This window comes from Tauraco erythrolophus, chromosome 1 (genome assembly GCF_009769465.1).
Source record: "Tauraco erythrolophus isolate bTauEry1 chromosome 1, bTauEry1.pri, whole genome shotgun sequence".
NCBI lineage: Eukaryota > Metazoa > Chordata > Aves > Musophagiformes > Musophagidae > Tauraco > Tauraco erythrolophus.
This window is the reverse complement of record NC_141465.1, coordinates 68078993-68106532: the sequence shown is the minus strand read 5'-3', so window position 1 is coordinate 68106532 and position 27540 is coordinate 68078993. Positions and strand designations below refer to the sequence as shown.

General features: G+C 40.4%; 2 protein-coding genes across 2 annotated transcripts in view; one reads left to right on the top strand and one right to left on the bottom strand.

Moving 5' to 3' along the window:
• The window catches only part of DCUN1D2 (defective in cullin neddylation 1 domain containing 2), a 29477-nt gene extending 14846 nt beyond the window's left edge, over positions 1-14631 (bottom strand). Inside the window, 4 exon segments of the mRNA XM_086619767.1 lie at positions 5748-5878; positions 8520-8688; positions 11714-11930; positions 14577-14631. Of these exon segments, the coding sequence (XP_086475893.1) occupies positions 5748-5878; positions 8520-8688; positions 11714-11930; positions 14577-14579 (520 nt within the window). The 5' untranslated portion in view covers positions 14580-14631.
• Positions 14632-17091: 2460 nt separating this feature from the next.
• SLC9D1 (solute carrier family 9 member D1) overlaps positions 17092-27540 on the top strand; it is a 34620-nt gene continuing 24171 nt past the window's right edge. The window contains exons 1-2 of the mRNA XM_009987299.2: positions 17092-18495; positions 24872-25051. Coding sequence (XP_009985601.1) covers positions 18049-18495; positions 24872-25051 — 627 coding nt within the window. The 5' untranslated portion in view covers positions 17092-18048. The remainder of the gene's footprint in view (positions 18496-24871; positions 25052-27540) is intronic.

Here is a 27540-nt window from a genome sequence, read left to right as displayed (position 1 = left end):
AATAATCAAACCCATTCAGATGTATTTGAAAGACACTTGACAGTTGGATCCTGAGTAACATTAATCAGAACATCATTTTCTGCTTAAAGAAAATCATGGTAGATCTTATGCAATATCCTTTTGCCTCCTGCATCTTACCACTTACACAAGGTATCACCAAGGCAGACTGGTACTACTTTTGCTTCTTTAAACAGCGTGTGTCCAGAGTGAAGCATACTACCTGACAATATTAAGCTAATAAAAGTAAATGGAAACATTCAAGTTGGATGAAGCTATAGAGACAGAAGTCCTGCAGATGTAAAGAAAAACAAAAATTCCCTAGTATCACCACACGAACTGTGGAAAAGAGACTCCTATAAAAGGCAGTACTATTTCTTTGAATGAGTATCAGTGTACTGAAGTCTGTGCCTATTTTGGGGAATGACAGAACAGATATAACTTAATTTATTGGAGAAGTTTCTTCCCATCTAATTTCATAAAGGCAGAATTTCTTGCATTGGTTTTGGGGGGAACTGTAGAATAAGAAGAAATTAAAAAGCAATGGAAGACAGGCTGTTCTAAAGATAAATAAAAGACAAAACTGCATACACACACCTCCCCCCAGACCATCTTACTGGAGCAAAATCCACTGCGTCATGAAGACGACTGTGTTGGGCACCACCAAAATTCTTCTATCACCAAAAAAAACCTTCTAAGAAGGGCTTCTGTGCCTTCCCACTCCCTCCCTTACAAATGGCAGCTGGTGTAATAAAAGACATAAGGCATCCTGCTGCCATCTCCTGAAAGAGAAATGTTTGGGATACAAAGATTTTTTTCAATAGATGCTTTAGGCAAAAAGGTTCAATAAAAACCAACCGTAATCGCAAAAACAACTTTTAGAAATTCAGTCTGAAAGTGCTGATGCCCAAAGTGAAGCTAGACATGGTGAAATTCATCTCAGTAGGCTTAAGCAACCTCAAACTGCTACCTACCGTCTTTGCGACTTCACAGAGGTCAAAGGAGGTTCTAGAAGAACCTCAGTGGTTCTCTGCCAAACTTTACTTTTTCTGGGAGAACATAGCTCGTCCATGGGGGTCAGTCCTGTATCTAACACTATCCAATACTTAGAGTAACTCAGATGATACAACCAAGAAAACTTTTATTAAATCTGCAACTTATACAAAGCCTGAGAACAGTGTAGCATGGAAGAGGACAGGATTAGAATTCAAAATTATTTGAAGAAATTGGAAAGCCACTTGAAAGAAAGATTTCATTAAAGAGAAGAACAAAGTCATATAGCTAGTGGGAATAATCAACTGCAGAAATACAAGATCAGAATTAACTGAGGGCATTGCAGTTCTGCAGAAACCCTATAATAAAAGATCACAAACCGTAGACAGTTCGTGTTATACATATAAGCAAACTTAATGGGATGTAAAACAAGCAGCAAAACATCTAAGGTGCATGGAAGATATCTAGCTTGTTTGGGTATTACATGGCAAGGGAAAGTTAGATCAATTGGATTGCAAAGGAGAAGAGATTCGGAAGAAACAATTCCAGTATCAGAGAACTGGAAGATTAATTTTATCAGGGTAGTCTGTTTTACTCAGTCTAGTGACTAAGGGAAGATGCATACATAGTTGCCAAATATGAAAAAAGTTGTCACTAACTCTAAGGAAAGAGTTTTTATTTATTATTCTGCATATTTATTAATATTTATTATTCTGCATATTTACTCTGGACAGGAAAGCATTGAAGTGAAGAATTCAGGAACAGAGATTTAAAGTTATGTACTAGAAAAAGAAAAAAAAAAACAAACTAACAATAGGTTAGATAGCACAGACAACAGCAAGCATGGACACAGATGTATGAGACCAGCAATCAGAAAGGTAAGATTACATGATGTGAAGGCAGTGGCTCCCAAACTTTTTCAGCCAGAGAACCACTGCCAATCAGATATCAGATCTCAAATCTTGCTGATAACTACTGGAACTGAAAAGGCAAGTTAGTACATATTGCTAGCGTACCACCGAACATTTGGCTAGAAAAACACCTATGAGAAATGGTTTTAGTAGACATTGATGAACTACTTAGGGATATGGTTTAATGGGGATTAGGGACGGTTGGACTGGATGATCTCTAAGGTCTTTTCCAACCTAGAAATCTATGAAATCTATGATCCTGTCTGGCACAAGTGTTTATCTTTTACATTTAAAGACCACCTGGCATATTAAAAAGAAACCCACAAATCACTGTATTTCCCGATGTTCTTCAGAGAAGATGGGGCAAAAAATAAAAGTAATAACTGCTGCTTATCACTTCTTATAACAGCAGAAACAGATTAAAAAAAAAAACGTAATCTGAAATGTATTAAAATACTGATAGAGCAATGAACACGGCTCATAATCAAAGCATCACTGTTTGGACATTCTAGAGGTATTTCAGCAATTTCTTATAGTTTCAATATGTTAAGATAATAAACATGAAAAATAATTGCATACATGAGTCATCTTTGCCTATCAGACATTTTTCTGGTGAGCTCTATTCTCAAGTGTTATTTCTGTTAAAAAAAACTGATGTGTTAGCACTTAGCCTGAAGGATCCAACAGAAGGACCATTTTAATTACGTGTTCTTTAATAAAAAGTTTTTATTAACAATTTGCTAAGAATAAGAAGTTCCCATTTGTCACTGGCACTATGCCAAATTTGCTTAGTTTTCAAATAGGCATATTCATAGGTCATGTGTATACTTGAGAATCAACCAATATTCTTTTAGCCTACAGTTCACTTCCCTAAACAATGAGTGCAACAACTCCTAGACTCGGTGATTTAAGCTCCGAGTGTAATAAGAGGAAGCACTGAATACTTCACATCCCAGAAAAGTCACATTAAAATATTTTGTAATTGAAAGTTAGGAAAGAATTCTTTGATTATTTGCACGTCATTAATTAAAATCATTCACTTTTATCTCTATTGGATAAACTTACTGACCTCTTAGTCTTCAAGTCATAATTCAAAAGTGAACATATGGTAATAAGCAGGCAAGCACTATCACAGGAGCATGCCACCAGAAACATTTTAAGGCAAGCAGCTACGGCAGTAGCTTAGCAGCATCCTATGTTAGGTTACTGCTGCATGCCATCTAATGTTCATGTGGGGAAAAAGGAGAGGTCAACACCTTAAGATGACATAGATGGAGATGTATACCAGCTAATTTGATAACAAATCTAAGTATACATTCTGTTTAACTATCTGGACTGAATCATGAAAGCATCCTGAGCCAAGGCTTCAAACTTAGAAAGAGAGAAACAAACTTGGTACTTGAATGAGAAAACCCCACATCTCCTTGACAATAAGGCACACAGTCATTGGGGGACAAATACCAAACACTTCTACACCAGTTGTGGAGAGAAGGCAGGAAGATGGACAGTTTCTTATTCTAGGAGAAAATACACAGTGGACAGAGAGAAGAGGATGTAAAATAAAAAAGCACCTAAGCCTAGATTAAATGCAGCTGGAACATCTAGAATTCTCAGCTTAGAGACACTCCTGTAAGATAATGGACTTAATTTTTTCCTTGCTGAACACTTTTTTGCTGAAAGAGAACAAACATAACTCTTAGAATAATTGCAGTAGGAAGCAGTATGTTGTAAACGCCAACCTGTACACTTGTTTTTTTCCTCCATGCCTCTGCTCCACTAAATGTAACAGCATTCACTGAGAAGATTCCAACTCCAAACCTGTACAATGTTAATTTTCATTTCAATAAGCTATCACTGACCTCAATCACTCAAAAATGTCGTATTACTCAACATGCTTGCTCAGCATTGTCTTTCTACTCAACCTGTAGAGTTCTGTTCACACCAGACAGAAATATGGTGTATCTCCACTGAAAGAGAAGCAGTGGCATCTGCTTATATTTATTTAATATCTAGAATCACCTTTGCAAATCCAGAAAAGTCTGACAAAAAACATCACCAAAATACTGCAATGTAAGAACTAAGCACTACTTGAAATTAAGACTATTACCAGTATTATTGTAATTTCTGAAAACTGAAAACAGCAACAGTGCCAATCAACTTTCCACAGTTTATTTTAAGCTTAACTTTAATTGTGCACTTCTTACTTTCTCCCACTAATACTTTAACTCTTAGTGCAATAAGGCACTTAGGTGTTTTATTGTCAAAAAGTACCACTCTTACACAACAGAGAAGACAGGCTTACAAATGAAAGGGCCTCCACACCAAATTAACAGAACTAATGGAAAACAAGTAAGCTTCCTTTTTCCTCCTCATGTCAAATAAACAGTACTTTCAGTTCCATAATCTGGGTTGGGCTGCCTTCCCTCCTTCTCTCTTTGTACAGGCTTAGGTGAAAAGCTTTTGAGACGTATTTCCCAAGTACATGAGTTTCATCTTGGAACTGACCAACTAAAACAGGAAGCCGTTTGTAATATTTCTGTAGGTATCCCATAAATTCCAACCTCAGCTGTAACTGACTTACCTTTTCCGCAATCTGAAAGTACTAGGCTTTTTAATGAAGAGAGGAAAGAAAATGAACAACTACTAAGGGACCTGAATTCCAACCAGCCTCACAGCACCACTACGAGACTACTTCATTTTTGTGTCTGGAGAGGTGGCATGTGACCCACGTAATTAGAAATGAAATTGTAGCAAAAAATAAAGAAAAATGGAAACTGGCTAAAAGTTGCCCACAGTTTAGAAAAGAAAAAAGAAACAATGGGAAAGATGAGATATTATTCAAAGTAATTCCCAAGAAGAATGTGGAAAAGATGCCTCTGGTTAAGAAAGTCTACATCCATGTTCTGCTTCTCCATCTCACTACTCTTCCAACAATTTTTAAGAAAACGTATTCATTAACATGCTTGCCAAGTAACGTAGACAAAGAGTTGAAGTGGCTATGCTAAAAAAAACCCCACTTCCTCTCACCCACAGCACAAAGAGAACCGTGATGATGGTATGGTGCTATTCTACACACCAAACAGTTTAATTCCTCCCTCAGTGTCTTTTGAAAGTGGACATAAATTTGAAAAAATATCAGATTTCATCTTACAATTTTTTCTTCACCTCTTGACAAACTACAGATATTTTTTATTTGAAGAGAATAAAAAATTGGAATTTAAGTAATGTATCCATTTCACTCCATCAATACAAGGCATGGGTTGGGACAAATCTCAAACTTCATAAAGACCAGTAATTTAATACTTTATATTATATATTTTTTTTATATATATATTATATTATATATTTAATACTTAATACTGTATGTATAATTCTATTTACTAGCTTTGAAGGAAGTCTATAATATTATTTTCCTAAACTTTACATAAAAACTGTGAGCTAAAGCTGAAATTCTTAGAAGAATAATAACTTTCGCCTAGAGTTCTCTCTTCTTAAGACGACATAGACATCTTGTTTCAGTTGTTCTGAACAAAATGGAAAACATAAGAAGATCACTAGGTCAGTTTTTTTAAAAAAACATTTCTGACAGGTCTCTAAGAACTGCAGGAACTTCCTTTGACAAGAGCAGAAAGAATGTCAATACTAGCAGAAAACCCCACTAAATTATCTGTGCCAAGGGGACACTAAAGAAGAGATTGATTGAAAGAAAATGGAAAGAGGAGAAGTCAGTAAGAGAAATAAAAAATAAATTTACTATACAATCATCAATGAGAAAACTGTATTTTTGGAATTATTTGGAATTGACTTCACTGTCTGCAGATATTTTCTTGATTTTTTTCTACTTACCTAGACCTTTTTGTCCAGGGTTTTTAGCAAAGTTAAAAGTAAACTGATAAAAATCTTTGAACTTTGTTGGATCCTTTAGCTCTTGTTCCAGTCTTGGTAATAGAGCTTTTAGCTTTTCTGTGGTGTCACACCTGTTCAAAAGAGGTTACATTATTTGTAAATATTTACAATTTCTTTTTATTTTTCTTTTTTCCTTCTTTTTTGTATTTTTTAAAGTTTAGTTTCAGAGAAAAATAAAACAGTAATTAAGATAAAACCAAAGTATCTTTCTGGATAGCATTCTTAAAAATATAAACACTCATATATCTTTACTAAACAATTTTAAATGGAACATTATATACAGACACCCATTAAGTACACAACCCAAACAGGATTCAGTGATTTAACTTCTTTTCTCAGTCTCTTCATGAGTTTACAAACTTAAACAATAGATGTTATTTGGTTCCTAAAGAACATAGAAAACCCACTGCAATCTGCTATCCTTTCCCTTTTTATAGCTGTTGCAACATAAGGTTGCAGGTTTTTGCTTTAATCTAGATAGACATTACTTAGTCTCTGCTCTACCTAAATGGAGAGCCGCATTCTATGTTTATAGTTAATATTAGAGGACTTTCCAAGAAAATGAACTATTATTTGCGGTCGTTCTCTCCTCACCATAGAACACTGGTGGACAAAACCTAGGAAAAAAAATGAGCCTTCAACAATAGCTTGAAGGCTGACAAACTGTTTACCTGGTGCAGGTAAACTAAGATAGAAACAAGTTACTGAAATTCCATCAGAAACACTTTCCTTAATAGCACAAGACCGGAGCATTTTCAGCTTGACCTGAGATGACAAGATGCAATTTTAAAAGAAAAACGGTTTCCCTCAAATCAAGAAATCAAATGAATATTCGAGGTTTATAGGATATTGCCTTTGAATTGTACCTAGAAACTCAAAGCAAAGGAAATAGGTTTCAAAGAAGCAGCTATCATAACTAACATCCTGCATTTGAAAGTTCTCAGTAGCCAAATGTTTGCATTTATTCTAAAGATTCAGGAATAATTTTATTAAAGGACGGACAACTACAGCAAAATCCATAAAACGCAGACACAGTTCTAACTGTCTTGCAGTTAGTATAGATAAAAATAAGTATAGTACAGATAAAAATAAGTTCCTTTCTGGCCTCCAGTAGTACCTGGTGGAGAAAAGATAAAGAATTCTGCCAATGGTCTTCAGGTGAGAACTTTAGTTTCACAGAGACTTGACTAGTTAACAATATGGACAAATATCATACCTTCCCATACGTATCCTAAAGACGCTATATGAATGAAGCCTCAGGGAATTCCTTCTCATTCAAATCTTCACCTACGTTCAATGCTAAAAACCACAGATACTGCACCTCCAGTATGTAACAAAATCATTCCAAATTCTCAATAAGCACTCTACCAGTGTAATGTGTGTTGAGCAGAAAGAGATAAAAATCACACACCTCTGTGGAACTGTATCAGAGACAGTCACGAGGATGTAGGAGCAATGTGATAATAACGTTACAAAACAAAATCCATGCCAGAAACTACAGGTGATTTAGCAAAACTTTTTTAATCAGTTATATCAAATAATGCTGCCAGCCTTTGATATAACAAGAGCACTTGATTGCTGTCCATAGCTAGAAAATCATAATTATTCTTATAGTCGCTACCCAAACGGACAAAACAAAGCATGGCAATCCAGATGATATCAAAAGTTATTTCATCACAATTTCTGAATACCCTTACCTAAAAAGGAAAGCTTAGAAAGAAGTCAATGACCAACAAGGTCAGTAACAACAGACTGCTAGGACCCCTGCTCAAGAAATAACCACCACATTTCTAAGAAGTTGGTCTGTTGTAGAAAGGTATTGATAAGGTGTTATTCTAAGATCAAATGAAGTTATTCAGCTCCGTAGGAACATGCACAAGTAATAAATTTTAATTCTCCATCTATCTAATGCAATCTGTTTAAAAGAAAAAAATAATTCTGACACCTCTATATATTACAAATATTGCACCTCTTCCAAGGAAAGGTTATGTATACATTTCATGGTGATAAATGCTTGACTTTATTGCTAAACAGAAGCAATGTGGTTTAACCTCAAAATCTATTATCCAGAACAGTTCCATAATCCAGGAAGGAAAAAAATTTTTGTCAGTTACATCACAGTGAGACTAAACAACCTTTTCTACTACCAATACCTCTATATGTATTTTCATTTCTTATAGATATTCTGTACAAATGAAGTATCTATTATACAAGGCAATAACAGAAAACTATGGTTTGTAAAACTGGCGAAAAGAAAAAAGTTGCATTTAGTGGTGATAAGGTTAAGAATTGAAGGTTCTTTTCTGCTTTCCTATTTCTCTTCTGCTTCAACACTGACTGAACTTTTTTTTTTCCCCTTCATACGTTTCCAGTGACTTCCAGCTTTTAACAGCACACAGTCCAACTCAAAGCCTTAACACAACCATGCTTATGGTTGCATGAATTACATGGAAAGATCAGCGTATCTGTCTGTTTTCCTTGCTATACAGGTTAAGAATCATTTTGGTTCATCCTTACTGCAGTCATTGTTAAGGTGTTGCAGAAAAACACCAGTTTAAGGAAGACGGGACGCTACAGGCAGTTAGCACCCACGAAGCTTGGCACCAGCCTTACCAGCTTTTCGAAGCTTCACGCTTAATTAAACTAAAAATGTTTTAAATGTAAACCGAACTCACGCCTTACATTTTGAACTATGTCGAAATAGATACTTACCCCAACTCTGTCATACCATCGACAAATTCCTTTTTACTGAATTCACATTGAGTAGCTGCCCTGAACTTCCATGCTACAACCAGAACACTGATACTGGCTGGGTCCAGGCTTAAATCATCACAGAACTGTTGAATCCCATCAATGCCAATTTTATTTTCATCTTGTGGGTCTGCATTTCAAAATACAGAGAGGAGAACTGTAATTATTAACCAAAAATATTTACAAATAATAATCTGCACAGCTTTGATATGCTGCATAACAGAGGTCTTCATTTTTTCATAAGCTTCACAAATGTCTTCACTTGAAATATAGTTAATTTTAGAAGTACCTTGAAGAATATTTGCAAATAGATTAAATATTCTGCAAAATTCCCTAGAAATTGGTTTGCCTGACTACATCTATAAACAGTAAGGCTGAAAAACACATCAAAATATACCATATATTTATTGGTTGGCATGCATTAAACTTTAAAAGATAAAACAAACAAAACCCTGCCAAAAACCAAAAGAACCTAACAAAAACACACCTATCAAGTGAGCCCACAGATTTTTTTCCTGATAGGGATATATGATAACCCACTATAACTGTTTAAAGACCACAATTAGCTCAAAATATTTTTGATTCTTAATTATTGCTCAAACAATGGCTTAGCACAACAGGGTCTTAAGCTAAACAACACACCTTAGGAAATACTATGTTTAAGTAGTGCTAAGTTTACTACCTTTTTGGATGTCAGAACCAGCTTTGTATGTCAGGGTAGATGTCATTGTAACAATTCTGTGACTGTAACAAAATTCTCTCTCAAAAAAAAAAAGCCCAACCAACCAACCAAAACCCTCTGGACATAAACTAAAATAGCTGCAGGGGAAAAAACCCAAACCAAAAACTACAACAAAGTAACACCTCTGATTTTTAAAGCTTGACAGTTTACAAGCTACAAAACTGTCTTTCCCAGCTTTTAATAGGAAGACATTTCAGTATTGTAAGTTGGGCTGCATAGAAAAGTATCCCTCAAGAAAATTTGAGATTAAATTTAAGGTTAACTCCTTAAACTGGTAAGATTTTCAATCACGCTATTTTTTAAGTCCTTATCCAATGAGTTGATTAAAAAAAAAAAATCAAGTTTAAAGAAAACTTTTTTTTTTTAGGAGGGTGGGGGGTGGTGTTAAGGTCTCTTCCACTTTTCGACTCAATACAGTGGAAGAAATGTTAAAATGCAGAGAGGAAGTTAATTTAGCAAACAAAGATTTATATCCATTAAACAAAGAATTACACCCGTGGCATGGTTCAGGGACCTTTGAGCAGGCATAATAAGTAAACATATCTATTCTACTGTATGCCAGGCCTAGTTCTAAGACATGTAAAGCGCATTCTTTGTATATTTGGTGAGTAATTGAAGAACCGCAGGAAAAAGGTGCACTAGTGTTGAAATCAATGGAAAAATTCTGATGGATTTCAACAAGGACTTTCATCTTTATCATGTTTCACGTCATCCAGGTAACTAGGAACAAAAGCGAAATTGTTTTTTTGATAGCGTTGCTGGATAAACAGATAACCAACACGAAGACAGCACAGAAAAATGAAAGACCTCTCATCTCCGATTTCGGACACAGTGCAGTGTATGTAGCATTCTATAGGCCCTGTAGGACAAAGGAATTCCTTGTTGTTGCAAGGCAAATGACTCAGGTTTAAGCTATGTATGTAAAAAGGAAAGGTGCTTAACCAAACCTATTGTTTTCTCTCAAATATTGTGAAGGTTTTGTTCAAGTTCACAACTTTACTTGCCTGTTGAAGGGTTAGAAATGCAAAGGTGTGCTGCTAACCAAAACACGGACATAAAACTGACTAGGCTTTCTTTCACAAAAGCCAAGTGGTGCAGTTTGCTACTGCTAGAAAATTACGAATAATAAATAACACTTGTGATTTTTTTTTTTTAATTTTAGATATTCTTAGTAGCATTTACAAATTTTTATTTATTTTTGACTTGGCAATCTCTAAGACTGACATGCAAGGAGCAAGCAAAAGATGTAGCGAGATACATACGTGTTATATATATATTTATATACATATAAAAAAAAAGTGATTCTCTAGTTATTTTTTTTTCCACGAAGGAAATGCTATAGTGTTGCTGATTCTTTGTCCCTACACAATTCATTATTGTATAATAATGAAATATTGAAGAATGTCTATACTTAAAATAAAACACATTATGTAAAGAGTAACAAAAAAAGATGGAAGCAGTACCATAAGAACAGAATAGAACATACATAAACGGGTCATACACTGCAATTAAAAAAAGTACATAAAATCACAGTTGAGTAATGGTTAAGAGTTCACTTTTTAAAACACAAAACGTATGGATCTCCGCAGGGGCTGGTAATGATTCCAGCCTGCTCTCCTTTAACATGTAACGATCAACGCAGACATTCATGTCAGATGGCCATATTTCAGAAGGTGCTGTTACCTGGATCATATTCATTCTTATATTTACATGACTATCTTTTCCCTTTATTTTTTTTCTGTTCTTTTTAACAATGCTGTAAAATAAAAATAAATGGAAAAGAAACAACTCTGCCTTTAATCCACTTCCCTGGAGTTTTCCCTCCAATTCTCTCTGAACAGGCACATCGCTTTTGTTGTAATAAGCCACTACAAAGAATAAACTAAGGATGGAGTTTCCATGACCAGTTTTTGAGTTTTCTTATTTGACTGTTTTGTCAGATTCCTAGCTGTAACGTTATCTGAAATGTTTTTGATTTTAACGTACAGAAATACTATTATCTTTGAACAAAATCGACTCCCCCAAATATTAGTATAGGAATCAGATGTATTATTTTGCCACATAAAGTGTATTGTACATACATTTAATAGCAGCCACTGGCAATAAATCAAATAAGTTGCACAATAAGCTTTATTCTCCTTTCCACTATATGTAGCTGACGCTATTTCCTCAGAATAGGTTTAATTTCTATTGTGAATTTACTTTAAATATCTACAGAAGTTGTGTACTGAACATTAAAAGCATTTAAAATCTTTTTCATTCTTATCTCACTACCACAAACACAGAGTGAGAAGCAAAAGCTAGCCATCCTTCCTTAAAAGTCCTTAGGAATGGCAGAAGGAAAAGCAGAAATACCACTCAAACCAAATAATTAGAAAAAAACAAAACCCACAACAAAAAAAACAAGCCTTACCTTTGTATCGATTATACAATTGTTCTAATTTCTTCCTGTCTACTGAATTTTTCATGGATTCTTTGTAGTACAAGTCTGGGTTCTGGAAGTAGTTGTCTGTTGCCACTTCTAGTTTCCATTCATTCTGCATTAAGCAGTATATAGCAGTCCTTTCCCCAGCCTGGGTAAATGCCATAAACTGGCGGACCTTGTCCTTCTGAGACGATTTAAGCTTATGCTTTGGGATGCAAAAGAAGCAGGAAAGCCAATGAAGCTAATCCAGAAGTTTGTTTCAGCGTTCTACTACTAATGCCTATCTTTAAAAGGTTTTATTTTTCTTGTTGATGACAACTTTCACTTCAGAATTACAGGAAGTCAAAGCCTTGTTCTTCTGCAGTTAAAAAGACAGCATTTTCTTCTGAAAACTGAAATGACAGCATCTATATATACGTTTTTTAGCAGCACATATTCTGGCAGTATTAAATTTGTGTTTCTGCTTTATTGCTCACACATGCACAAGTTTTTCTATTCTGAAACAGCAGTAAACACAAGTTTCATCACATAACAATACAGTTATCTTCTGAAAATACGCCTAGTGGTTATATAAACAAGAAATTATAAAGGCACAACTTATAGATTCTCAGATTCTGTATAGTTCCTTTATACACAGAGAAAAACTCAACAGTTTTCCTAACAACAATGAACAGTGCAAAGTTTGACAATTTTAAGTGATCAGCTGAATAAAGGCAGAAGCACTTGTCACATTTTTATGTTTGAAACCATTGTCAAGAGAAGACAGAAGACAAAAGGAAAATAGATAAAGCAGACATGCCAGAGGTTTGCTGAATGTTACAATGGGACTATGAAGTTGCTGTAAATGTGATCTAAAACTTTAGTTAACTCTGAAAAAGATGTTAATACTATTACTATGTTAACAAACTGCCTATTATAGTGGTGTACGAGAACCAGTAAGAGTTTCTCTCAATGGCAGCTAATTGCAGCAACCATATCTACACAGCATCCCTAAACGTCTGGAAAATTCAAGAGGTGGGAACAGGGATTTTATAGGGAGCAAGTTTGCTACTAACATAGCTCAACATTATTCTTTTTTTGAAGTTGGAAGAAGAAGAAGATGGCTTAAATCAAACTGTGGTTTCTATTACATTCTGATACTTTCCAATTTGGTTAAACCATACTTAACCCACGCTGTGGGCCAAAAATTAAGCTGAGAAATTTGTCCAAGTTCTTCACTACTGCTTAAATCATCAGGTATAACAGAAAATTTACTGGTCTCTTAAGTACCAGGGGGAAAAACTGAATCCTGATTCAGTAAGCAGTAAACATAGGACCATCTTTCGGTTTACTTGTTATCTCTTGTACACATATGGATGGTGACATCTTGACTATAGATGGCCCTGAGATAAGAAACACAGCATGTAAACAAGATAAGGATTTTGGTCCTTCCTACAAGATTTTCTAATTTTACATAAGAAGAAACATATGAAGTTTATTTTTATACAAGAAAAAACATGTGAAGTGGGAAAAGAGCTGCAAAAGTAACTACAATGTGCTTTGTTAAGAAAACACTCAACAGTCCTTTGACTGCAAGCTCTGTGTAACCTCGTCCCCTCACAATTTTCATTAAGGTCTAACTAGGAGAGTGTCTCTGCACTAAGATCTTCCTCAGTTACATAAACTCCTTTTCAGCAACCAACTCGGCGACGACCACTTGAAAACAGAGGTCTCTGACAACAATTCCTAGTAAAACCCACGTCCGCTTCTGAGGCTACTTACATCAGGCATTTAGGGATATTTTCTATGCTGAAAACGAAACACCAAGTTATTTGAAGAAATCGGAGATAAGAAACGCATTCGACTACCCAATCTACCGCTCTGCCATGTAGTACAGTGTCTCCTGCACAGCAGACAGCGGTACCTGTGCACGTCCTTACAGGGCAGCGGGGAAAGTCTGGAAGTCGTGTTCCGAGCACGACTTCTCACCAACGGAACCCAAAGAAGGAGCCGTAGTTTGCATCATGACATGATTCAGTCACATTTCAGAATCCCTTCCAAAACGGTGATTACACCCTCTCGCAAATCCCAAGGAAGCGATGAAGCGGAAAAGGCGCAAGCTGCGGCGGAGGCACCGGGCGAAACCTTCCCGGGACAGCTCCGGCCGCTCCCTACGCCACCCGGCCGCTCGTCCCGCGGCCCCACTGCCTCCTTGCTCCTCCCGCGCACCCTTCCCTCACCCCCCGCCCCGGGAAGGGAATTTGTACCGCACCTTTCCCACCAGCTCCGGCTGCCGCCGCTGCACCTGCCGCGTCCCGGAGCGGGGAGGAGGGGCAAAGGGGGAAGCCGGCGGGAGGGACTCGCCCGGTGCCGGAAGGCGGGGCGGCGGGAGCGAGGGGCACGGGGCTCCGGCAACCTGCCCCGCGAGCCCGAAGCCCAAAAAAGGGAAAGGTACGCGCCGCGCCGGCTGCCGGCGACGGCGCTCGAAATACCCGCGGCGCCTCCTGCCCCGCCCGGCCCCCTCCCCCCCCGCCCCCGGTGACCTTCCCCGCTCCCGGCGGAGGCGGGAGGCCGACTCTGCACCGTGTGTTCCCCCGCCGCGCCGCTCGTCCCCGCCTCGCCCCCGGCCCGCGCGGGCCCCCTGGCCAAGCACCGTCCTTCCCGGGCAGGAGAGCGCGACCCGGCGCGGAGGGAGAGGAGAAGAGGGGAGCGGCACAGCGGGAAACGGCGGGCTGGGCGTGAGGGGGAAGGGGGGGGCGCTCAGCTGGCTGCCCCGCATAGTTGGGGGCTGTTTGGGGGGGAGGGGGAGGGGGGGGGGCTCCCCCTCCCGTTTCGCTGCCTCGCTCCCCTCCCCCCCGCTCCACCAACCTACCATTTTATCACCGGCGCTTTGACCAACTTCACCGCCCGGCGCCGCCTCTCGCGCAGGCGCGCGCGGTCCCGCCGCCGCCTATCGCCGGCCGCGCGCGAGGGGCTCCGGCGTAAAGGCGGGGTCGGGGTTCGCGCCCGCGGCGCTCGCGGAGCCTGCGGCCCTCGCTGCGCCGCCGCCCGCACGGAGAGGCGGCGGCCGCGGAGCTGCGGTGCGCCAGAGCGGCGGGTACGGGGCTCCCGGCGTGCGCCGCGCTGGAGAGCGGCCGCAATGGCGGGGAACGGGCGGGAGGAGGAATCCACTGTTACGCTTCCCGTAACGCGCCACGAGGAGGCGCTCGGACTACAGATCCCGTCTGACTCCGCGCTTAAAGGTGCCGCACCGGCGCTCGGCAACCGGCGCAGAGCGAGGGGGGCGGCGGAGGCTGCCGGCAAGGACGGAGCTCCTCGGAGCCTTCCGTCAGCGGCGGCCGCTCCCTTACCCCTCTGCCTGTCACGCTGCCATCCTTACTTCCCGCGCACCTCTGGCTGTTGCCGGCCTCCCTCCCTCCTTCAGGTGAGCGGGGCGGAGGGAGGAAGCAGCGCCTGGGGCCGGCTGCTGTCTCCGTCTCCTTCTCCTCGGCGGCCGGGGAGCCGCCGCCCTGAGGTGGGCGCCGGGCGGTTGCCGGTGGCGGGGTGGGAGCTGCGGGCTGCGCGAAGGCGGCGGCAGGTTGGATCCTACTGCCGCGGGGCTGGAAAGTTGAGTGCCGCTGCCTGGAGCGCCGGGCGGGCGGGCTGCGGGGCGGCCGCCTCTCTCTTTCCCTCCCTTCCTCCCTCCCTCCGCCGCCATGAGGGGCGGGAAACGGGCTGGTCGCACCCGCGTTCGCCTCATCTTTCCCTGCTCTCCCTTTTCTTCCCTCTCGGCCTTCCTCAGGGAGAGGTCCCGCAGGCGCCGGGCGGAAGCGAAGGGAGGCGGCGGCGCAGGGAGCTGCCCTCCGGTGGCCATCGCTCCCAGGTAGGTACGTGCCGGGACGGAGGCGACCGGGGAGCCGCGGCAGCGGCCGGCGCCCCCGCCTCGGCTGCCCGGCGGGTCCCGAGAAGGAGCTGGGATTGGGAAAACTGGTGGGTGGCGGCAAACTGTCAGGTGCGGGAGGACCTGCAAGCGTTTCGGGAGAGAGGATCAGGGCTTGCATTGGAGGCTGAGTCTAATGTCAGCTTGATGAAATCCGGCACTACGGTGTTGTGGTCGGGAAAGAAAAATCGGGAAGATGAGCTGCAATCCATTAGAAAACACACTGCGCTTAAGCGAAGAACTCCAGACGACAGGAGTTCCCTCTGATTTGATAATTACTGGTGCATGGAGAGGAGTGGGTTTCTTTTTACACCTCCCCCCCCCCCCCCCGCCTCTTTCTTTGCACTCCGAAGCACGTCATATATTTTTATACGTGAGATCATTGTTCCCTTTAAGAGCTTTTGAGCACTGCCCCAGATGCCGCTTTTATAAATAGTTTTTGTTAGCCAATTAAAAAACTGTTACTGAAACAAAACTACTGTGTCTGGAACCACGGTGGTAAGTTTCCACAGTGCAACAATGGGCAGACTTACTAGTTTAAATCTCCGCTCAGAATTTAGTTTGTGGTTTGACATACCGCCTAAGACTTGCAGTAGACTGTTTTACCTCCCTGCAAAAGGAAGCTTGGCTGTACACTAGGCGTTTTCTTTTCCCTCTTTCTTGAAGGAATAGGTTATAATATATTCAGCAAAGTCTCTCCCCCAAACATGTTAAACAGAAAGAGTATTACTTTGTATACATGAAGAAATATTTCCTTAAACATCACTCTAGAATTTTGCCAGGTGGTGGGGATTGTTATTTTTTCCTCATCTCTTAAAAGTAGTAAACCCCATAGCTTTATCAAAATTCTGAAATATTTCTACTTTATTATTGTGTTAAAATTAGAGTGATGTAGCTTTTGCTACTTCAATTACATTTTCAGTTCTTGATTTTTAAATGTTTTAGCTTTTTGTGTTAAACTCTAGCCTGTAGTCAACTACTGATAGCTAAATACTTTGGCTTATATTTCATGCATTAAAAAGAAATAAACTAACCTACAGACAGCTTTTCTCAGTTCTATCTGAAACAGAAATGGGAGGGCATTTTAAAAATGAAGGCAATGCATGGCTGTGCTTGCCATCTTCCCTTCTCATTCTGTATATTGTTGATGGCTGGCTTGGATACTTGTGATTGCAACTGCTACTGCATTATGGGGAAAGAAGATTCTCTTAGGCAGACAGCTTCCAGATGAATGTGTCCATATGTTGGTTCCTGATTAAGGCTGTTGGCACAGGGATCAAGATTGCAGCTAAAGTTGTAGGCAAATACCTGCTCTATTGATGTGTCTGTGTTGTGCATTTTTACAATGTCATGTTTCAGTCATGAATGTATGTTTTGTACATACATGTATACATTGTTATGTATAGCCTTGCGGTGTGTGGGGTTTTTTTGTGAGTTTTTGTGGTTTTATGTTTTTGTGATTTTTTTTTAAAAAAGAAAATGTAACTTTGTTATTTTATGATAATGTCAGTATTTTCCCTTAGGATCTAGGGGAAGGAAATTGGTTCTTAGTTTTGAAATTCTGTCCTTCTTGGTGTTAAAAGCAAAGATAGCAGTTTAAATATAGATCTTCAAGTAGCTTCTGGGAAATTAACTTGTGAATGAATTGATTTTACTTTAGTTTTCTTATATCTCTATTTTAAAATCATAAGCATCAATAACTTGCTTTGAAGTAAAATGCCTCAAGGCCCTGCAGCCTTTCAGGCGAGGGTCTTTGCTCTGAACTAGTACTACTCAGAAGTCCAGGAAGTTTTGCTGTTATTTCTTTACTGTAGAAAAGTTTATTTCACAGTATGATTTATAATGTAATCTGTTTCACTTAAGCTTTTTTCCATTATGTTTTGTATAGTTGAGTATGTTAATGCTTCTGAGTCTGTATGAGTAACATGATTATAATGACAGTTTTTTAGGATAGGTTTGAAAAAACACAAGAGGTTTATGTATAAGAAGAGTGAGTTCTGGTGCTATGTTGAAGTGCAGCCCATGACATCATGGCTTAGTATTTTTAATGGCTTTTCTCTCATCTAAGCAGCAGCACAGGTGACTACCATGTGATACGACTAAACTGTCCATTTAGTGTTTTTAAAACAAGATGATGTCTAGAAAATAGTCAAGGGGAAACCAAAAATCTGTCAATAACCTTAGTCTGTTTCTTGGTTTTGATTACCGTTGACTGAAGGAGACCGTATACATTCTGTTAAAGATCATAGTGTAGGTTTGTTTTCTACATTTGTTTGACCTGCTGGCTGAACATTATCGTGTTTGATAACTGATTGGTACTATCTTGCAGCATGGTATGCGTACTGGAGATGCAGAAACCATGTAGCAGAAAGCTTTGAGCAGTTGTGGATTATCAGTTTCTCCCAACAGCAATAAAAAGTGAAGAATGAAGGCGACTGGATTTATTTCCCTATGGACGTTGGTTTCACTGCCTTGTGGCCAGTTAGCAAATCCTGCAGAACATGAAGATGTAGTAAAGCATGCAATAAAGCTGCACCGTGGGAAGGGAGCTGTTGTCACTCAGAGAAAGCAGTGGGTGTTAGAGAGCTGCAGAAAACTATCTGGTCTTCTTCGCCAAAAGAACGTTGTTCTCAACAAGCTAAAAAGTGCTATAAGAGCTGTTGAGAAGGATGCAGGACTGTCAGATGAAGAGAAACTTTTTCAGGTGCATACCTTCGAAATTTTCCAAAAGGAGCTCAATGAAAGTGAAAACTCGGTCTTTCAAGCAATCCATGGCCTCCAGAGAGCTCTACAGGGTGATTACAAAGATGTTGTAAATATGAAAGAAAGCAGTAGACAGAGATTGGAAGCCTTGAGAGAAGCTGCAATTAAGGTTAGTTTCCTCATGTTTATTATTAGAGTATTAATATTCTACTTGTGATTTTAATTTTATTATGGCACAGTTTCCATCTGTTTTAATAAAAAAGTGGATCTACGTAAAACTTGCAGTTTTTTACTGTTTAACATGGATTTTTAAGGAAGTATTTGTTCTCGTTAGTAAAATTGGAAGTAATTCTGGTGTAGAGCTTAAGACTTAATAGCAGTCAATAGTTCTTATTTTGAAACAAAGCTACGCATAATCATAAGACCTATGGCAAATATTATTTTAAAGGGAAGGGAATACCAGAAGTGAGTCAGTGCAAACAACAATTGCACTAGATAAACCAGTGAGATTATCAAACTGGAAATAATGCCATACATTGGCAAAATACTAACTGGTTTTTCCACTTTAAATGATAATTGCTCAACCAAAATCTGCAATTTAAACAGAATGACTTCTTGCCTTTTATTGCTGTATTTGTATAGATGTGGGTAAAATGGACACGCAAGATATAAGACAGCTAGATTTTTAATCTCAGTATGGCACTCTTAGCCTAAGAAGTGCAGGTTTGAAACACAGCACTTCCAAGAAAGAGCTGGCTGAGATAACTTTACCAAGAAAAGCACAGATGAGTAACAGTTGAGCACAAGTACTTCATGGAAAGTTTGAGGCCCCATGTCAATGCAGAGCTGTTAGGGTGTGCACAATCTGCCACTGTCTACTGGACTTGGTAGTGCTCAGACTGTGTACTGAAAGTCTCCCATTGAGCGAAAAGGTCGTTTGATTTGGTATTTATGTTGTTCTATTCCTTGCTCTACTTCTCAACCACTGGAGGAATATATGAAGAATTTTCTTTGTTTTCTGTCTTCTAAAAGAAGAAGCTGCCCTTGCACAAGGGAGCAAGAGAAGGAAAAAAAAAAATTCTAATTGGGTTATGGTGTCTGAGCTGGGAGAATCTCTAAAGGGTGTTTGTGTGAAAGATGTGCAGGTGAAGATGGCAAGAGATTGTGCGCAAGAAAGGCGTGCAGTGAATTGTGTCGAGAAAGGCTGGTGGAAGTAGAAGTTAGGATGCAGACTTGGGAGACTGGAGTGGTCTGTGCAGTAAAAACAATGACTGAATTACGACAAATTGGTATAGGGAGTAGCTTGGATCTAGGTGTGTTCCAGTGAAGTGCTCAATATGACTTTGATATTGGCACTTAATGGTAGCGCCAGCCTCTGCTGGATAGAAATGGTAGCAACTGTCCTGAAAATTACTTGATTTTTCACCTTATTTTTTTTCTCAGAGCTCTTGAAATAGCAGCAGTGAAGCTGTCCAGAATCTTCTTTCTCATTTACCTAATTTTTGGCAGCATTACAGTGAAATGCTGAAGTAATCTATCCTTGAGCTTGAGAATGGTGCTGCCTCATTTCTCTTGTAAAAGGAAGCCTGTGTGTATAATGATGTGCTTTAGATGTGTGTCCTGTCAAAACTTTACTTCTGCAGAGGTGGATTGTGTAGGCTTTTTTGTGTTATCAAATCCAGATACTTACTTTAATGAGCAATCATTTATAGTCTTTTCTTCTTATGTCAAGCGTATGATTACTTAAGCAGAATAGTTGTTGTTCCAACCTTACAATTTTTATATAAAGTGAAACAAAGGATAGTGGGGAAATGCATGCCAAAAAGATTAAAATTACATGGGCTAATTTTTTTGGACTTGTTCTAAACTCGGAAGACAAACATTAGGTCCAGTTTTGTTCCCGTTTCACTTCACTGTAACGATTCCTTTGTTGGTGTACTCTTAAGACATCCTTTCGTTTTTTTAAACAATGAAAGAATGGAAAATACAAATGACTGTAGAAGATGCTGGACTCTTCTCTTCTTTTTGTTTCTGTTGAGTTAAGGTATTTGGAAACCTTTAGTACTGGAGTATGTATGCGTGTCTGATGCGATTCTTGCTGGTTCTGCTGCTGGGAAAAGGTTTAGTGGAATCATTCATGGTTGAGGGGAGAAAGGAAGAAGTGTTGAAGATAGCTTCTGCCTTCCTCTGCTCCAGGAACCTGTGTGTAGGTTCAGGAAAAAGGAACAAAATCTTACCTACTTTTTATCAGCTTCTGATTTCTTGTGTGATTACTACTCAGGCATTGATGGAAAAAATAACTCACAAGTAGTGCAAAAAATGCATCCTCTTCTGAATATGCTTTTTTTTTTCATCCTTGGTTAAACAATAGAGACCAACAGCAACACTGTCTTCTTAACCAGCGTTGTAGAATCATAGAATGGTTAGGGTTGGAAGGGACCTCAAAGATCATCTAGTTCCAACCCCCCTGCCATGGGCAGGGACACCCTCCACTAGACCAGGTTGCTCAAAGCCTCATCCAACCTGGCCTTGAACACTTCCAGGGACGGGGCATCCACAACTTCTCTGGGCAACCTGTTCCAATGCCTCACCACCCTCAGAGGGAAGAATTTCTTCCTTATATCTAATCTAAATCTACCCTCTTTCAGTTTAAAGCCATTGCTCCATGTCCTATCACTACACGCCCTTGTAAAAAGTCCCTCTCCAGCTTTCCTGTAGACCCCTTTTAGGTACTGGAAGGCTGCTAGAAGATCTCCCGGGAGCCTTCTTTTCTCCATGCTGAGCAGCCCCAACTCTCTCAGCCTGTCTTCATAGGAGAGGTGCTCCAGCCCCTGGATCATCTTCGTGGCCCTGCTCTGGACCTGCTCCAGCAGCTCCATGTCCTTCTTGTGCTGGGACTCCAGAGCTGAGCGCAGTATTCCAGGTGGGGTCTCACGAGAGCAGAGTAGAGGGGCAGAATCACCTCCCTTGACCTGCTGGCCACGCTTCTTTGGATGCAGCCCAGGATATGGTTGGCTTTGCCCCAAAGTCTTACTCTTACTTCATTTTGCTCATGTGTTTCTAGGTCTTCCAGTCACCTGTTTAGTGCACAATTCTTATCTGTATTACCTTGCTTAAAAGATTGCTTGGTATATACCTTGTGATCAGATGTCTCCAATCCCAGCGTGAGTTGTGGAACAGTGTTTGTGCTGTGATGCACTTCTGCTTAACATGTAGCAGGTTGTTTGAGATAGCTCACCCTTTTCATGGACACCATTCTCTGTGATTGTCCCACTCTACTGCAGTGGCACTGGTCTGAGGGGAAAACAGAGATGCCTCTTTAATAGACTACAGAAATCTTTGTCTTCATTAATTAAATGAACTTACAGTTAAACTCAGATTTTTCAAAGCTCTTCTACCTTGCTATGCAAAGAAAGTTAACTTCTGGCAAATTACAGCGTTATTTATTTTTCTACAGTTTACCTCTGGCTGTGTTCAGCCTGTTTGTTTCAGCTGACAGAAAGGATTGATTGGCTTCCTCTGCCCAAAACCTGATTCATTTCCGAGGGGAAAGAATTGAACTCTTTTCCATTCCATCTCGCGTTCCAAATTGTTGCTGACTGAGGAAAGAATCTGCAGCTCATATGGGTGCTGTTTTTTACATCTTTCAAGCAATGTCTGCTAGCAGAGACAACAGATAGGAAGGAAATGTTTTTTCTCGAGGCTGTATGAGAGTGACTGTGTCTCTTGCTTATGTGTTGCATAAGGACTAAAGCAGTTGACATTAGGCCAAACACATAATAGTTACATTTTTCCTAACTCCTGTTATTTTCGGTACTGGGTAATTTTCATCATGCCAGTGTAACTATGGTAATTCTAAACACCAACAGACAGCGATTCTGTGGTTTCATCACAGCTAGAGGTTATTCATCTGACTGTCAGGATTTCAGAAGGGTTAAGCTACAGTCACAGGCTGCACTGAACATACTTTTGTCTTGGCATCAAGGAATTGATTAAATCATAGCATATTCTTGCAGGTTTCAAGGGGAAAAATGTTGTGGTTCAGCCCAGCTGGCAACTAAGCACCATGCAGCCGCTCTCTCACTCCTTCCTCCCCCACTGCAGTGGGATGGAGAGGAGAAAATAAGACAAAAGGCTCATGGGTCAAGACAAGGACAGGGAGGGATCGCTCACCAATTATGGTCATGGGCAAAACAGACGACTTGGAGAAAAATCAGTTTAATTCATTACCAATCACATCAGAGAGGATAATGAGAAAAAAAGCCAGATCACCTTTCCCCACCCCTCCTTTCTTCCCCGCTCTACCTCCACCCCCCCCAGCAGTAGAGGGGGATGGGGAATAGGGATTGTGGTCAGTTCATCACAGGTTGTTTCTGCTGCTCCTTCCTCCTGAGGAGGAGGACTCTTTCGCACTCTTCCTTTGCTGCAGCGTGGGGTTCCTCTTCCGTGGGAGACAGTTATCCATGAATTTCTGTGATGTGAGTCCCTCACACGGGCTGCAGTTCTTCACAAACTGCTCCAGTGTGAGTCCCTCCTGTGGGATGCAGTCATTCACCAACACACTGCTCCAGCATGGTCTTCCCATGGAGTCATGGCCTTCTTCAGGTGCAGCCACCTGCTCTGGCATGGGGTCATCTATGGCTGTAGGTCTTCACTGACTGCTTCATTGTTCATCTCCAGCTCAGCATGGGTCTCCCACAGAGTCACGGCCTTTTTCGGGTACAGCTGCCTGCTCCGGTGTGGGGTCCTCTTCCATGGGCTGCAGGTGGATCTCTGCTCCACCGTTAATTTTCATGGGCTGCAGAGGGGCCGCCTGCCGTCTCGCCACAGGCTGCAGGGGAAATCTCAGCTCCAGCACACCTCATCCCACTCCCATCTTCACTGACCTTGATGTCTGCAGAGTTGTTTCTCTCGCATCTCAGTTCTCTCGCCAGCTCAGCGAACTCTGGCGACCCCTGTGGGACAAACTCCACCCACCAGGTACCCCAAGTCGCGGCTGCCACCAGGTCCCACATGGCGCAGGTTTCTTTGTCCCTTCTTAAAATATGTTTATTCACAGAGGTGTTGATGGGCTCAGTCCTGGCCAGAGGTGGGTTCAACTGGGAGCCAGGGAAGCTTCTAGCAGCTTCTCGCAGGAGCCATGCCTATAGCCCCTCCCCTGCTGCCAAAACCTCACCACACAAACCCAACACAAATGTTCATCTGCAAAGGTGTGGAGGGGACACTCTAGTTATTTAAACATAGGTGTTCAGGACCATTTTAGATGCCCAGGTTATCCTAAGATATCTATGTGGAGTTGGCAGATAAAACACACAAGCTGAGGGAGACCTATGTTCTGTCTGATTTCTAACTGGGTATGGCAGGACATCTAAAATGGAGACAGAAACTTGTGTTTTCTGGGCATTCGGTCTGACCTAGAGATTGCTCATATTTTTTGCCCGGTCTGTGTTTTCCCTTGGTGATGATGTTCTCTTAAAGAGCAGACATAGGTTCTGTCTTGTCTAAATGTTGTCAGCGTCCTGAATCTAATTGAAAGGAAGAAGCTTGCCGTTGCGCATGCTTCCTCATTCATAGTTGCTCTCTCTCTCAACCAGTGCATCTTAAAAAGTATGTAGGCATGTAAAGTGAAACATCTTTTTTCCAAAAATCCTCGTATTATACTCTGTCAATACATGAAGTATTATGTTTGGTTATTGTCTTGGTAGCCATGTAGAAGGCGCAGTGTGAAGTCCAGTCTTGATCAGCATAAGCTTTTTTAGTTTTCTTTTTGAACTTGAAACATCCACAGAGAAATGATACATTGTAACTTTATCAGGGAAGCTACTGAAATATTTTTATACCATCTCAAACCACATCAGCATTTTTTCTTTTCTTACTTAAGAAGTCATTAGTGCAAGTTCATAAGAGGCCCAAACTGAAAAGATAGACAAAGTCAAGTATTTTACTTCTAATAGGAAAAATGCTTCTTGGGAAACATAAACAGGAACCTCAGCTAGAGTGTTTGACTGCTCATCTTTACTCTCTCCCAAGTGCTTACAGCTATAGTTATTGTCATTTTTGAAAACCATAAACAGACCTCTTCCCATGTTTATAAAATGGCTTGTAAAATTAAGATTCATTGTGTTTTCCTTCCAGTTTGTTTGTTTGTTGTAGCTAGTAAAGCTGTGCTTTCAAGGTGGTTATGCTTCCCTGCTAAAGCACTGAGCTCCAAACTTTACTTGGCTCTGAAATGTTTCCTAGAGTTCCTCAAAGTAATTCCTTTCTTGTATTTTCTGGATCGTAACCTAGGGGCAGCTCTAGTGTTTAATGGGTTAGAAAAGGAGGTTGGTGGATATTTTGTTTGGTTGTGGTGTTTCTTGTTCCCTTCCCCCAGTGAAAATTGGCACAAGAGAAAGCAATCTTCAAATACCATTATAAAGCCAGTATCGCTTTTGTAATTCCACTCGTAAGATGTTTTGTGTCAAAAGAAACATGCGTTTATGTCAGATGTTTTTTTGCTCGAAGGCCTGGCCAGCACTTCATCTGTGTCTTGTAACATTCAACAGGAAGAAATGGAATACGTCGAACTTTTAGCAGCAGAAAAACATCAGGTTGAAGCCCTTAAGAACATGCAGCATCAAAACAAAAGCCTGTCAATGCTTGATGAAATTCTGGAAGATGTCAGGAAGGCAGCTGATAGATTGGAAGAGGAAATAGAAGAGCATGCCTTTGATGACAACAAATCTGTAAGCGATGTTTTAGACTCAGTCTTTTCATTGGTTTGCATTTAATTTTTAGTTGATATTTGAACTGCAGAAGTGTTTCTCTTGTGTTAAATAGTTGTTAAGATTTTAGTGACTCTTTTTAAAAAAAAAAAAAACAACTTTTAGCTCTGCATTTGGTTTTGTTTGCCTTTCAACAGAAGAAAGTATTTAGTGGTAGAATGACTGCATGTTAGGAGTGAGCAAACAGGAATAAATCCTCCTTTTTGCTAGTGATTTCTGTGGTTCTGATTTGAAAGTCCTCCCTGCAGCTGCCACTTTGACAGTAATAAGTGTAGTCCATCTCACAGGTATAGCCCATGAGAGTTACGACATCTCAGTGGTGGACTGTCATATTTAGACTTTGCAGGAGTTACGGAGTTACCAGGGTAAGCATAGTCTCTGCTTTTTTCTCTTTAATTTTGTTGAGAAAGTTATGGGAGAACAAGAATCCTTGCAGTTATTTTTCACAGTCTGGGAAAAGATACATTGTTCAAGGAAAGGACCTGAAATGTGCTTGTGGTGTTGCTTTCTTCTACTTCTGACTTCCTCTGCTTCTTGTACCTTGGCCTGTTGGCACTGCTCATTGTTTGAGTTGCATGATGGACACTGTCCTCTAGGTAAGGCTGAAAGGTTTTTGTTGATTTGCAGGTTGGCTTCCAGGGCGAGCAGAGCTCTTAAATAATGCTGAAAAGGAAAAACAGTTGCACGGTAGTAGAGATCCAGGCCATTTTTTGTGGTTGTACTTGTGTTGAGAGAAAGCAGAAGCAGCTTTTTATTTCGTATGCACCAGAAACCAGGAATTGTGGGAATCCTACCTAGGGGGAGCGACAGCGGGGAATGGACGAGCTGGCGGGAGCGCCCTCTTCTGTTCCTCTGGGGTACAACGGCACATTTTCCAGAGACCAGGAATGAGGTTTCTTCTGCTACACCTGTTAATTGGCAAAATGCCAACGCGTCCGTCTTTTTTTTTCTTGCTTGTATCTCTATTAATGAAAGAAAAGGAATCATGAAATGCAACCTGGAAGACTATTTACATCTCCATCTTCGCAAGAAACATCTAGTGTGTTTTCTCTTAAGGTAGAACACTGGACACTGGAACATTAGAACAAAGAAGCTCTGATAGAATCATCAGCAATCTGATAAAGATACAAAAGCTTCCATTAAAATATAATCAAAGAGAGAAGTGTAGTAGGGGAAAAAAAAAAGGATCTGAGCTAACCCACTTAATGCAAGACGAGAGTATTTGTGCACTGTATTCTGTTGTGTACACCCAGCTTTCAGGAATTGCTGTTTTAGGAAAAAAAAAATCCTGAAAATAACTGTTTTCTCTCATTATGTCCTCAAATTTATTATTATTTAAAACTCATCTGAACCCGTGCCATCTACTCTTGCGCTTTTAGCGTAGCCTGTCTTTTGTCGGTTTTCTTTTCTGTTGTGAAAGTAAAAATGCGCCATAATATCCACACAACATGTGATTTTTATATATGTTACACAGGGAAAAAACAGATTGTTTTTCATAATTGTCTTAATCTTAGAAACGTCTTCCCTTTTTTCCTAATATTTTTTCTGACCTAGACTGTGAACTCCACTAGATGAGGAATGTATTTCTCCAATTGCATTGCTTTTATATGATCTTTGATACATTTTTAATTTTGACGCAGAGAAGTTTGGTTAGATTCCAGACAAACAAACTACTAAGTACAAAGAAACATACCACAAACTCTATATGAATTTGGATTTCCAGAGCTTCAAAGTAGATGCCTTACTGCTGATGCATTTTATAAGGTAATTTTGCTTAGTGAACGCCATCACTGATGTCATAACATTGAATTCCCAAGAAGGTACTAGAACAAATGTTGGCTTGTTAGCATTTTGGTTTTTAGGCAAAGTAATAGTCTTCTGCAAGATGAGGACGTTGCACTGAACAGTGAAATAATTCCAATGTGAAAGTCAGTGTAAAGTATGTTTTGTGTTGCAGAGCCAACATTTAACAGTAAGCTCTACGCTCTGTTTTGGTATCCCTGAAGTAGCAACAAGGGTGTGGGAGAGGGGGTCAGGAGTAAAGATGACAGAAAAACGGTAGGATTGGGCACTTATTTTTTATTCTGATTGGAAACAGTTCTTCATGTTTGCTGACTGTAGGGAAGCCTCTCTTCTTTGTTCCAATACTGTGAGATTAGTTTTCATGTATGTGGCATGCAGCTGTTCCTGCTTCCTCCCATTAGCTGAAAACATGAAAACATGGTTTGGTCTCTTAGGCTTGTCAATGGAAACCTCATTCTGGAATGCAAAATGTCCAGTAAGTGGGGAGCTTAGGGAAGTAAAGGCAAAATATATATTAAAAGACAGGTTTGGGGCATAAAAGCATGAAATGACAACTTTCATAGATTTCATAGATTTCTAGGTTGGAAAACACCTTAGAGATCATCCAGTCCAACCGTAAATGCCTAATAATTTCATAATGCCTAAAA